This window comes from Hakea prostrata, chromosome 2, assembly GCF_041222555.1.
Source record: "Hakea prostrata isolate BN-2017 chromosome 2, UWA_Hpros_2, whole genome shotgun sequence".
NCBI classification, from domain to species: domain Eukaryota; kingdom Viridiplantae; phylum Streptophyta; class Magnoliopsida; order Proteales; family Proteaceae; genus Hakea; species Hakea prostrata.
Genome location: NC_142601.1, coordinates 57,356,560 through 57,370,324, shown reverse-complemented (window position 1 = coordinate 57,370,324; position 13,765 = coordinate 57,356,560). Strand labels below are relative to the sequence as shown.

Genomic DNA, 13,765 nt, shown 5'->3' with positions numbered 1-13,765 from the left:
GCTGTAAGCTTTTTACCAAAAAAAAAACTTGGGTACCTACTGGTGGCAGAAACATGAAATACCTGCAGGTTGGGCTGTGGCAGAAGTGAGACATATTCACATTAACAGCTCCTCCCTGCCCAAATGATATCCAACTCTGTTCATAAGAAATGTTTGGTTTCACTTATTTGTCTTGACCTTTTTTCTTTGGTTGCTCTCCAGTGTCAGAAGCACTCTTGGTTATAACCTCATCTGTTAAGGATGTTTGTGGGAAACCTCCAACTGAACGATTGTTTCTGGACAAGTACGGAAGGATATGTTTGTGTCTGGATGAAATTGTTTGGACGGTAAGGATCTGTAAAACATTTTCAGCCCAATTGCTCCACCCCACCCCCAGAAAAAGGCATAAAACAGAAACCCTACTTTGCCTCCCAATAAAGATTGTAATGTAACCCCATCTTATGCCTGTCTGTATAGAGAATTTCCACATATCTCAATGACTTGATCATTCTCATACCCTTTTGTACTTTCTTGTTGTGAAGGGGTTACTAGAGAACACAGAGAAAGATAGAATTAAAAGACTGATAAGGTTAAAGCCACCGACAGAGGTCTGAGAGAGTTTCTGTCATCTATCTGATGCCAGCAACATCAAGTCGCAGCGTGTACAACTTCCTTGCATATCAGTGGATTCCTTTCCTGTAATGTAGCTCTGTTCATTTGTACTGTACCAATCACTCTAATTTCTGTTTTTCATGAACATCATCTATCCTTCTTGGATCAGTTAGATCTTTTCTTGATAATTTAATTCTATGTGCTTGATTTGGACCAAAGAGTTTGGAATTTCTGTATTCTATTATTATAACCTATAATGTATTATGACTTAGTGAGTGCCTCTAAAAGTATAAACTAGATTCTTCTACTAGATTGCAACCAAAAAAAAGATCTTCTACTAGATGTTTGTTCTATGATCAGAAGCAGACCAGGCTGGGGAAGGATTCTGTCCTTGTCCCTGATAACGCCTGCAGTTTGGGGAGTGTCTTTTACACGGCAAGGATAGGCAAGTAACATCCTAATACCTGATGACTTCTATGGGGCCGGATTCATTGTCTGTGCCTCTCATCCCCTGTTCATCAGTGAGGTTGTATGATATAGTCATTCTTAGTGTTTGATAGATGAGGCCATCGGGGAGTTTATTGAACAAGTAACTTACACATGGAATGCTTTGCAGGATATCTGCCGATTCCAATTAATTTGGTAGGGTTAAGAAATCCTACAGGCTGATTCAAATCCAAGCAGCCTCAGTTTTGTCCTCAGTGTTGTCCTTTAATTACTACAAGAAGGCTTGATCCCTGGTTTTCTGACGATTGAAAGAGAATCCTTTTCAAGACTAGATCTCAGAAGCGGTAGGTATGACTTTGTGGTGCAAAACTTGGTAGTTTATGGTCGGCAGGGCAGGCATGTGAATTCAATGACACGGCAAATACGCAAACCGTAGTTGTTGCTTTGTAGTAGGATTTTCGATTTCAAAGCTGTTCTGTAATAAATTTATGAATGCTATGAAGCGAGACCCAAAAAATTTTGGGTTTCCATCTAGCCATAATCCTAAATTATGAACTACAATGATTAAATTTCTTCCTTCTTTCTTTTATTTTATATGACATCAACAAATATCAAACCCACAATCATTTCACCAACAATCATTTCACAAGAGGTGTTGGTTTTACCAATTAAACAGCCCTGCATTGACAAATGATTTGTTTTTCAAAGCATCCATGATGAAACCTTCAAAACCCAGCACTTCAATTAGATCCGGATTGTAACCTCTGAATTTGCAGCCTTGTGTTCCTCAAATGCATATTTGATGAGGTCATACATTCTTCACAAGGTTAGCGCTCAGTCTCAGACTTGTACGACATGTTATAATCCTTCAAGACTAGAACATGGGACGTGGCTACAATTTTTCTAGTTTTGAAGTCCACAGCTCTGGCTGCAAGATCGGCTACTTGGATGCAAATTTCATCCAAGGCGCCATATTCTCTCAGGCGTGCACAAAGTAAGTGAAACAACGCAGATCATTACCAGCTCCTGTCACCATGTTGGGGGGGGGGTTGCTTGTAAGTACAGCAAGATCACGCAGGATTACTTGCAGAACAACAATCATTCATAGATCAATAAAAGATACAATTGCCTACTGGATTCGAGATTCTTTACACTCAAATAATTACAAATCTAACGTCTAATGCTTGAATGAGAGACAGAAAAGAATGAGCACAACCATACAATCGACCTCTTCACTTGGCACAACAGCAACCAAAATAGTAGAGGGAAACAAAAATATGAACAGAGCACTGTAGCCTTGCAACAAGTACCTCTCGGATAAGATCTGCAATAGCCTTTCAGCTCACACTACGACCACCAGGTATCAGGCAAGAACATGTATTGGATACAACATTTTTTCATTCCACACCGACTAATCTTAATCTAGACCAGGTACTCAGCTAGATTCAAGCAAAGCTAAGCATTGCTGATGGGTTTTCAGATCAGGCTCTCAGCCTGCACTGCTTGCTTCACCCATCAACAGCAGTATATCACTTGCTACCATTGATGGGGGTATTTCCTTTCATCATCCACGAGTTCTTGTGAATCTGGAGACATTCCCAAATTCTTGCTTAAACTACCTCTTGGTGCACTATAGCCATGCTTAAGCCTCTCTTTTAATTCTCCCTGGCATTGACCATATGTGCCCAAGCACCACCTGTTCCTTCATGATCACTTTGTACTGCCCCTGAAGAGCATTGAGTCGGTCATCATATCTGAACTTATGATTCCAGGCATCTTCAAAATTTGGCCCTGGTATCTTGAAATCAGCACATTAGGTACATCTTCAGTAGCACAGATTAGCTCCAATGATTCTGTTACAACTTCTGATCCATCTTTAGTCTTGCGATAGAGTTCTCTCAAGATATTGTCTGAGTTATACAATTGGGACTCACCCTTGGCCATAAAATCAGGGTATGTTTTAGTTTTAAGCACTTGGAACAATGGAACAAGCTTTCCCCTTTTTGGGAAGTCAACAGGTGCAGCTGCAAGCTCAACGAATTCTAAGCAATTCTCCTCCAATACACCATAGTCACTCTGGTCAGCATAAACCACATGAGCATTGCAGTTAACACCAAGGTTCTCATTCACCATGTTCCCCATATAGAGATCTATCATGTCCTGTCGAACAAATATAAATACAAACATTAGATATTTCTGCCATCCTTCCAGGATTCAATTAAATACATGCTTCTCCGAAGTTGAACAACAAGAAAACATACAAAACCAGAATATTCTTCATTCAGGGAATCATGAGATTTTGTATAGGCAAAATTGAGGTCTATGATTCATAAATATGAATTTGGAAGATGAGAGAGACAATAGACGAATTAGGAATGCAACAATTTGTTGACATAAAAAGAAGAAATACATAGACCAATACTTTAATTGCAGCTAGAGTGAAAAATGATATACAAATAACAGAAGGATCTTGTCCAGGCCACAATAGACCCTCTTGTGAATACCATCCATTATTTCACATTCTTTTAAGGTTTCCACAAAAATATGTAACTACAGTTTCAAAAGAGCATCTGCAACATTAATTCTCATCTTTGATATCCCCCATTAGAGGAGGCACATAGCTAGGATACTGGCCTTCTTGATCATGGATTAAAAGGTTAGCCTACATGAATGACAGACATGGGTCCCTTTAAAAAATGGTGACAATAAATATCCATCAAAAAATAAATAAATAATATATTTACAGTTTTGACTTGCAGCTCAAGATGAAGATAATACAAAACCAAATTAAGATGAAACATGGAAATATTCAGAAATGTGACCTTAAAAAAGTCTCAGCTGCTAATCCCATTCACTTGAGTGGCTTAGTAATGCTCCTTCAAAATATCGTAGTAATAACTACAACAATACAGCCAACATCTTTTAAGTAGTAGACTAGGTACTCATTATTGAGGCAATGTCATCTTCTAAGCTACTTCAGCTCTCCTTCATCACTAATCAATATTGTATAGGCTGACCCACTAATCCCCAAGGTTAGTTTTTTCTGATTATGGCCCAATTTTGGAAAAAAAAACCCGCAGAGACTAGTAGATTATACAGTCTGTGACTAGTAAGGAAGAAGAGCTGGCATAATTAATAAACATCCAACTCCTCCAACAAAATACTAGTCATAACTGCAGCTACAACACCATTAAACCAAAACACATGGAGATAAAATACCACAAGCAAAGCATGAAAGCATACATATTAAGCATCATAAACTACACTAGGTTAAAGAATTCCAACCTCTAGAAAAAGGCAATAGGCTTTAGTTGATGTTATCACCAATCTCCTCACTCCAGCACCATCCTCTGGTCCAGGGTTCTTCAGCAGCCATAGTTGGACTATTTGCAAGCTCTTGTATACAGCAAACACAAGATGCTTGTAGGAATAGAAATGTTTCACTGCTGTAACATTCACCTCCCTTGTCTTCATTATTAATATATCAAAGAATTTATTCAACTGGTGAACATCTATAAAAGCATTGCCCATGATAGCATTCACTAAGAACATCGAAACCATAAAATTAAGTCCTTCTTTGTAGTCAATACAAAAGAAAGAGCATGACATTGTCACTCCACAACCAGGTTCTTCCTGGAGTTGTAAGTTCTGTCCAAGAGAATCATACAGTATCCTTTGTTCTTTCAGATAATCAAAGGGATTCTTCTGTTTCAGCCCAAAATGGGTTGAGATTGAGATTCTGTAGGAATTACACCTATCAATTACTTTGCTAGGCACAAAATATGTAGTTCTAATCCAAGGATCCTCATCATTAAACATATCAAATTGCAATGGAATTGGTAAAAATGATGATGTATCCATACACTGCTTCATGTGGTTGATCTCTCTCCATAATTCCACCTTGAAGTAGCATTTTATCACCGTATGCTTTGTTGTCCCTCTGAATGGAAGATCAGAGTCTTTTATAAAACTGATCTTGCTTGTCCCACCAAAGGGATCCATCAGGAAGTCAAAACAAAAGCATGTCCTCTCCAACTAACAAAGAAAACCATTGCTAACTTAACCAGAGTTCTCATCTCAGCAGGGTCATCGAAGAACTTGAAGGGGTGTCCATGAAGCCTTTAGCCTACAACTCCAAATCAACTAAATGTCATTCTATTAGTCAACAACGAGTTCCTTCCACTAAATGTGTCAAACCTACCATAACTTACCAGGATTGATGTTAGGATCCCTCTGAATCCATCAATTCTTTTTAACTGGAATGAAATGATCCATAGATAAACTAAGAAGGGAGACCACAAAATTTCTCTCCCGATCACCCTGTTCCAATTTCCCAAAAAAAATAATTGAAAGAGAGTGCTCAAAGCAAGAAATAAAAAGCTTGAATATCATGCACAAAAAGCATTCGCAATAGAGGATAACTAGAATGAAGCAAAACAAAGCGAAACCCACAACTCAAGATAAAATTAAAGCTGAAGTAGACACATGAGTTAGTAAATCAGAGAAATCCGGACACAAACCCTCTATGTTCACCAAAAGTTACATTTTTTTTTTTTTTTTACTTTTTCCCAAAAAATCATATCTTCCTTTAGAAATTCATACTCATACCTCTAATGTTCACCAAATTCATGGTTTTGTTCGAAAATATTAAACCCCATCATCATTACTTGTAACACCGAAACTCAAGATCCCGAAAAATCGAAGTTGAGTACATTACTTGACAATTTTCTTACATGCAAGGAAAGTAGTTGAAATTATTAGTCTAAGAAGAAGAAACAAATAAAACAAAGAATTCACCTTTAGACGGTAAAGCAAGCCATCAACAACACAATCGTCAAAGCTTTCTGCAGAAGAAGAAGAACACTCTGGGCGCTCTACAATGTATCTTTGGGAAAGAAACAGAGAAGAAAAATTGAGCGCGTTAGGTATCCATTCTGTAAGCTTTTTATGACTTTTTTCCACTAGACTCAAGAGGGTGAAAGGAACAGATGGGGTCCTGAAGACGACGCGCCACTCATTTTTCTAGCTTATCTCCTTTCGGTAATGACTCCACCGATTGTTAGTGCGCGACTTTGACTGTGTAGTGAACGACCCATTTAAAACTTGGAATGAAGAACCCTAGAATCCAAGGAAATTTCTGCATTGAACCTAAAATTTTCTAATTTTGAACCAACAAAAAGAAAAAGAAAATTTTGGATAATAAGGCGCTTTTTTTTTTTTTTTTTTTGGACCTCTCCACTAGAAGTTGAGATTCTCATTAGCATTTTCGCTTAGGGCAGGGTTGAGTACTTGGGCTTTGTTGCCAACTTCACTTGGGGAAAAGCATTACAATAAGCCCACTGTTATTTGGGCTGGGCCTTGTCATGACACTGCGATGGGCCTAGTTTGATTATTTATTAATTAACTCCTCTCAAGCACCAAGCTTCTATTAATTCCCCCCCCCCCCCCAAAAAAAAAAAATTCATCTTTAGGAATTCATGCTTTTCCTCTGTTCTGATAGCTTGAAATGCACCGTATCAGGGATTAAATCCCAAATTTTCGATTGAAGTACTTGTCCAAGCTCTAGATTTGAAGCATAACAACTTGTAAGCCGTTTTACTGGAAAAAAAAAAAAACAACAACAACAAATTGTAAGCCAAGTAGAATCTCTCTATAATGTAAAAATTAACTTATATCTCATTTTTTTAATAAATAAATAATTATATTAAAAAAACCATAGGCCAAACAAGGAATACAAAAAGAACCAGGGGCACAACAACCAATCAAGAGGGCGACTGAAAAGGGGAATTTAGACTCCAATAACTAATAATCAACCTATTATTTGGAGAATCATAAACTGGGGGAATGGGGAAAAGTAATAAGTTTAGAAGAAACATTAAAATAGATGACATTTCAAATCAAGACTCTAGATTGGGATGTGGAAGTCTATCTTTTCATGTTGCACTCCCACTACAAACAGTAAATAGTGGCATCGAAGACAAGTTTACCCACTTGATTGCAAATCAATGAGCCATAAAAGGTTCTCAGGATCTAATTCTAATATCAAGCAAAACCAAAAGAACATGTCGATCTAGGCGAAATAGAAGCAAGGGCTAAACTCCAAATGAACTGGGAGAAGGGACAGGAGAAGAAAATGTGGTCTAGGTCTTCATTTCCATTCCAACAAATGATACAATTGGGGTTGGCCCGAGATGTGGTGATCAATGAAAAAGGCGGATTGTGTTGGGAAGACCAAGTTAAGAGTTCGCCAAAGGGTGAGGGAGTGGCAGGAGATGTGGCCTTTGAACCAAACAAGAAGGGCCATGGGATAGGGGGATGGGGACCTGAAGAGGTTCCAAGCATAGGCGATTGTGAAAGTTTTGGTATCTCATTTTGTTGCAAGATCTTTAACATAAAATAAAATCCAAACAACGTTTAATACCATGTTTTCTCATATAGTGAATATAGACTGTTAATTGGTGGGGAGTTTACTAAAGAAAAACCAACAAAGTGTAAGGCTCTCTTTGATCTTTACATCAAGGTAGCTCTAATGCGGAATGGAGGGAAAAAGAAGAGAAGGTGTGGGATTTGTTCTCACAACAGAGGGAGCTCCTTTACCTGTCGATTTAGTACTTTTAAGCTTTGACTTGGTTAGAGGGAGAAGCTTTCGTCATTAGAATATGTTTATTTGAAACTTTTACTGAATGTTACATGACTACGTGGAGATGGAATTGGATAATTTGCAGCTTGTTCATCAACATTCTTAATGACAAGACAACCCCCTCCCTTCAAGTATTATCAATCATAAAGGACACGTCTAAGTTTCTTGATTGTAAAGCCTTGTATGTTCTTAGGCAATCCAACATATTGGTAGATCACCTAACAAGGTTGGCCCTCTTGATTTCGAATCCCAGAGTTTAGCCTTTTTGCCTCGTCTTGTGCTCGTGATGAATAAATTGGCTTTCAAAAAAAAAAAGGAAGGTTGGTGTGAACGAGGTTTATATTTGCTTGTTATCTACATACATAATTCCTAGAAGAGAAGGGGAACTCAGGGTTCAAATTTGAACCCAATATAAACCACAGGTTCCTTATCCTTCTAGAAGGTGAAGATCTTTCTTCATCTATACTTATGTGGATGATTGGTTCAACTCTTGACTGTCCTAAATTAAATATAGAGTATATCCTATTCTTTTTAAATAATTTTTTTTTTAAATCCTTTTCCTTTTTTCTTTTATTAGACCCACTCTTGATACGACATGAGTCCTAAACTTAAAATATAGAGTAATGATCTCCTTAATGATAAATTCTATAAAATAAATGGTTTATCTTTTGATAAGACAAATGATGGTTTCCACAACGACCCAACCTGTCAAATCCTCCCCGTAGCCCCTCTGCTAAAATGCGGAACTTATCTCTTTCCTCCCCTCCCATCAACCCCATCTTAATTGTATTCCTCATCGACCAACTCCCACCCCCCCAAACCCCTTCCCTTTTTTTGCTACTCTTTGCCTTCACTGTTTCTTCTGGGACAGCATTGCAAGTGAGCTGACTAACGACATGAAGCCCCCCCCAAAAACCCCCCAGGGGGGCCCCCCCCCAATTTAAAAAAAAAAGTTTTTTTTTTTTTATATTTCATTTATATCCAATTTTGCATTTTCAACCATTGTAAAACTTAAGAGCAATACCAGACACTACCGTATAGAACGTAAACATAATCAATCTTTATCATAAGATTAATTATTCAAAGGAAACAAAAAAATTGCAAACCTCACGACAAGAGTGATACTATTCCAAATGCTATTCGATCATTGTTAAAGGTGGTAAGGTCTCCTCTGATGAAGTGTTAAAGAATAGCTCTTAGATTTGCAGTGCCCACTATAATTTAGCCATCTCTCTTTTTTTAGGTGATCTTGAACCTGATGAGTTTTGACTCAGCATTAATGGGAGAAGCTTTGGTAAATGGTAATATGAGAAGGTGTTTCATTTGCTGTTGTAAAGGATATTGTTGTGGATAAAAATATTACTGAACAGGGTCCATCCTCGGTTCAGTCTTTAACCCCTGTCGAAGACGGCCTAACCCCACGGTCGGGTTCGGCCATCATGGTAGCGTGATGAGGAAGGAACCTTATGGTTCCAAGGATAAGCACAATCCTGAGAAATTCGGGATATGTGATTGAGTTATATATGGTTACAACTACCTTGAGGAGTGGGCAATCGTGTTGATCATGGAAACCGCTTCCACCCTCGAAAAAAGGGGAAAAACCCTACAATCGGACGGCCACCAAGAAGGATTATGAATTAATCCGACGGTTAAGGAAGGGAGGTAAATCCTATATAAACTAAAATCTTATGCCCAATAGAGGTAACTCAATGGTTCTTCTTCTATTCTATCTCTCAATTAAGCTCTGCAACTTGCCAAAGCTCTATGGTGTTCCAACTACTGACTTAGCCTTCGGAGGTGTAACTTTGTTTTGCATCTCTAGATGTAGAAACTGATTGTCTTGAGCTGAAGAAAATGATAGAAGAAACTCATGTGGCACCAACTCTATTGCAGCATTATTTGATTCAAACATAGAACAACTCTTTCAATGCTTTTTTATCTTATATTATTAGGGTTGGTAAGAGTTTGGCTAACAACCTAGCTTGAATAACGCCATTATTTATCGAAAATGATAGTTCGATAAAATTCCATTCCGAGTATACCTTCTGCCATGTTGAAGAAAATACATACTTACCAAAAAACTAAATTTACATTTTTTTCACTTAGATATTTTTATTTCTTTCATTTACAAGTCAATAGAATTAATTAATTAAACCTCCCACCCCAAAAAAGAATTAATTAATTTTTTCTGGAATCGGGTGGAGATGATGGGTGTCTACTCCTCTGATGAGCCATAGAAACATTTGAATCATTTATCTTCTATATAGGCGACCATTCTTTATTATGTCAACATATTTCTATATATATATTAACATTGCATTTAATATCAAATAGTACAAGTTTATCATTTTGATACTCTATAATATTTAGTCAAAAAAAGTGAACTTGGCATTCGATACCATTTTATCTTTACTGATATTGTATTGAATATCAATATGATATAGATATATTATACTATTACCATATCAAATTTATTTGGTACCATAAAAGTGGTATGGTTTTGATTTTTTTTAAAAATAACATAATACATGAATTGTAACTAACAAGTAACGACCATTTGAATTGCTTCAAGAAACAACAAAAACGAAAACTATAAAATATCTAATCTTGTCTCGTGGGTCATTACGAAAACACAGTGGAATCATAAAGAGAATATACTAATTCTTGGCTACAAATTCTTTTGGCAGATTTTTTTTTTGGGTATGAATATGAGGCTTGAAACCATGGAATAGAGATGGTCATCATCATTTATTTGCTTTGCCTGAATGTTACATTTTTAATTATAATAAAAACCGAAAAATTGTTTCAGGATGCATGAAGCAAAATTAGGTTTCTTCACATTTCCAATAGAAAGTGTTTGAAATATGCTTTTGCAATTCAAGTATTGAAAATGTAGATTGTTGGGCCAATAATTTCTTGTTCAAATTCATTTACAAAAGCAAGGAAAATGAAATACTTTCACCACTTCATTGACAATATAAAATTGGAGACAGTAAAAGCATATACCTTTACTTAGCTGTTAATTTATCTTAGTGCTAGTACTTCATTTATTATTTTCCCACAAAAAGATTAATTCTACTTCACTCAACCATACTTTACCTACATTGATGTATAATAAACTTTTTTGTGCAGTAATATTCATAGGTAATGTGTTTTTTTTTTCTTCTTTTTTTCCATCTATTATCTTCTTGAAGATTTAGCTATAAATTATATTTCACGTAAAACATTAAGCGAGCCGCCACGACTAACGTCAGGTGTGTAAAATAGACCTGGCTTCACGGCAGCTCATGAGCCAGCCTTAATCGACTTATCAGCTCAGCAATTCATAAGCCAGTCTTAGTCGACTTATCAACTCTAGAAAATATACAACGATATCGTCTTAAAGAGAGAAAAATATACGATGACATGGTAATTTTTATTATTATTTAAAAAAAAATTTGACAGTGTCATTTAATTCAATCTTGATAAACTACCATTCATACACACAAGGGAAAACTACAAAATTAAAATTTTAAAAAAATATTTAAGAAAGTTTTGTCAATCTATTCTTTGTAAAAAATTAATGTTTATATGGCACATATTCCAAGTTGTGATAATTTTATTTATTGGTTGATTCAAATTAATTTTAATAATTATTTAATAAATATTAATATTTTAAATTTAATTTACCAAGAAAAACCAATGGATATTCTTTATTCCCTTTGAGAAAAAACGGAACCTTAGAAAATCCCCCTAGCATATTCTTTGGAATTTAGAGTAATAGTGGGCCCATTCCAACGGTCATCCATTTATGTCCACACGTTTTGAGCTTGAGTCGTTTTAAGTTGGCTTGGCTAATTTTAGCCACTTGGTCTTTCAGCTCAAGCCGTTTATTTCTCTTTGAATTCCAAATTTTCAAGTTCTGCAGCCCCAGGCCGTACGCGGCAGGCCGCACTTGTTTGCGGAAAGATCCTATCCTTGGACAGCGTGCCTCTCGCGAAGCATCTCACAAATTCCTTTTCTTTTTAAAATTAATATTAATGGCTTTATTATCGAAAATTAATAATAATAATAATAGCTTCATCCATTATTTTATGATACGGAATTTATCTCTTATACGAAAGAGATTTGAACTCTTGACTTCATACAATGAGATGTATAATATTTGGGAAATTATCGTTCATACATTTCCGTTAAATGATTTCTTCTTCTTATTTTTTGGTAAAATTTGATTTTTATCTTCAATAAAGCAATAAATTTTGGGTATCAGGTTTTGTATTAGCTAATGTGAATGGTTCATATAACAAATTATTGCTAGGCATAGTTTATGCTTGGTTCATATAGCAAATTATTGCTAGATGTAGTTTATCCTTTCTTTTTTGTTTTTCCTTTTTGGTAGAAATGTAGATTAAATCCTAAAAGCTGCATTAGATATTGAAATAGTAATAAATGACCTCTCACCAGTTATATCAATAGATTTAGAAAAAATATAAATGTGAAAATACACGTCCATTATAAAGAGAAAAAGGAGAAGCAAGGATTATGTCTCAACACGCATTTTGATAAACTGACGATAAAATCCGTTCAAAATTTACGTCACGGGATTTTTGACTCCTGTCGGATAAGAACCGACATAATATATTTCGGACTGACGAATGATTCGATAATACCGATACCAGTTGAAAGACGTAATTTTTCTATTATTGACCAGTCGTCGCCATGCACGACGTCGAGTAGGATTTAGTCTCTGCACGTATTGACATTGGACTCGACGACTGTCAACAGAAACAACTCAAGACCTAGGTCAATTGTCTAACTCTATTCAAATATGCACAAGCTGACGTTTATATCAAATATTCACATTAATTTCTCATTTGTTAGGGGAGCAGGAGAGGCGAACAAATAATTTATAACGCATGAAAACGTTATTTTCGTAGAACACTGCCAGTGGTGATACTCGACACGAGATTTTATTTTATTTTTGTATACAAATTCAAATAAACCAGAAGTCAAAGGTAGTCAAAGAAGATCTGGCGTAAAGCTAACAACTTCCATGAATATACTGCGGATCTTCGTTGTCATCTTGGAATAGCAGCACAAAACAAAAATATAATTTTCTTCCTGGACCATTTTCATACCTCTCCACTTCATTTTCGAACAACAGGATTTCGAGAGAAAAAACCTTGTTATTTTCAGCATAAAATCAAATCTATATTCCAACAAACTTACGCACCCATCATAAATAAGACACTACATTTAGAACTAAAAATTGCATTATTTCAGAAGGGCACCTTTATTTACAAGCTCACATCAAGCCCCAAAAAAAAAAAAAAAGCATATGAAAGAATTGATGTTTAACAGAGAAAGGATACTTCAAAAATTATTTTTAGTATAAACCAAAACTAAATCAAAAGTCTTGGAGAAAATTTATTATAATACAGTCTTATTTATTTATTATTATTATTTTTTGAATCCGCTTATGGTTCTTCGAATATGCTTCTTTTTTCTGTCATCTCTTCAGGGGTTAAAGAATATGCCTTTCTCTTGATGCAAGCAATAAGGCCAGTTCCTTGACTGTTTCCAAGCTCTTCCCAGTTTGAAGATGAAATCCCAACAGCTAGAGAGAGAGAGAGCTTTCTGCAATTTTAAAGATAATGTAAGAGCTTAGTGAGAAATTTACTTACCTGACAAGCATAGGAGAGAGAGAGACCCTCTTGTTCTTGAAGACACAAGAGTAGATGAGCTTGCTTTCTTTACTCGATGACCAGCCACCCCAAAGTGACTAAAGAAAAATGAATGGATTTGAAGCTTTCACACTAAACAAACACTAGGTATATAACTTCTCACATGATTCCATACTTCTCGGTTCTACTTAAAATGTTTAGCTACCGGCATCCGACTGGTGTAAATGTGCCACGTGTCTGAGGTGATGAGAACGAGCCTACTGAGCAGCAGCCACTCCCTGTAGAACGAAGCCACGAGCCAGAACTGTCGGCGATGCCACGTTGCGTGCTGCGACCCAATATCACGATGTACGAAGAAGGGAAATAAATGTCTCCAACTCTTTTCTCATGTCTAGTCTGTCACGGTCTAGAAGAGAATAAAACC

The 13,765-nt window shown here is 36.3% G+C and overlaps 1 protein-coding gene and 1 pseudogene across 2 annotated transcripts in view; one reads left to right on the top strand and one right to left on the bottom strand.

Moving 5' to 3' along the window:
* LOC149025162 (SNARE-like superfamily protein) overlaps positions 1–1,964 on the top strand; it is a 29,448-nt gene extending 27,484 nt beyond the window's left edge. Inside the window, exons 4-5 of the mRNA XM_089145388.1 lie at positions 202–326; positions 522–1,964. Of these exons, the coding sequence (XP_089001514.1) occupies positions 202–326; positions 522–593 (197 nt within the window). The 3' untranslated portion in view covers positions 594–1,964. The remainder of the gene's footprint in view (positions 1–201; positions 327–521) is intronic.
* Positions 1,965–2,073: 109 nt separating this feature from the next.
* Positions 2,074–6,183, bottom strand: LOC149025161 (uncharacterized; annotated as a pseudogene). Its single transcript, XR_016171697.1, has 4 exons — positions 5,836–6,183; positions 5,250–5,358; positions 4,324–5,164; positions 2,074–3,198 (listed from the first exon to the last, which is right to left on the bottom strand). The product of XR_016171697.1 is annotated as an uncharacterized LOC149025161 (transcript).
* Positions 6,184–13,765: the final 7,582 nt, after the last annotated feature.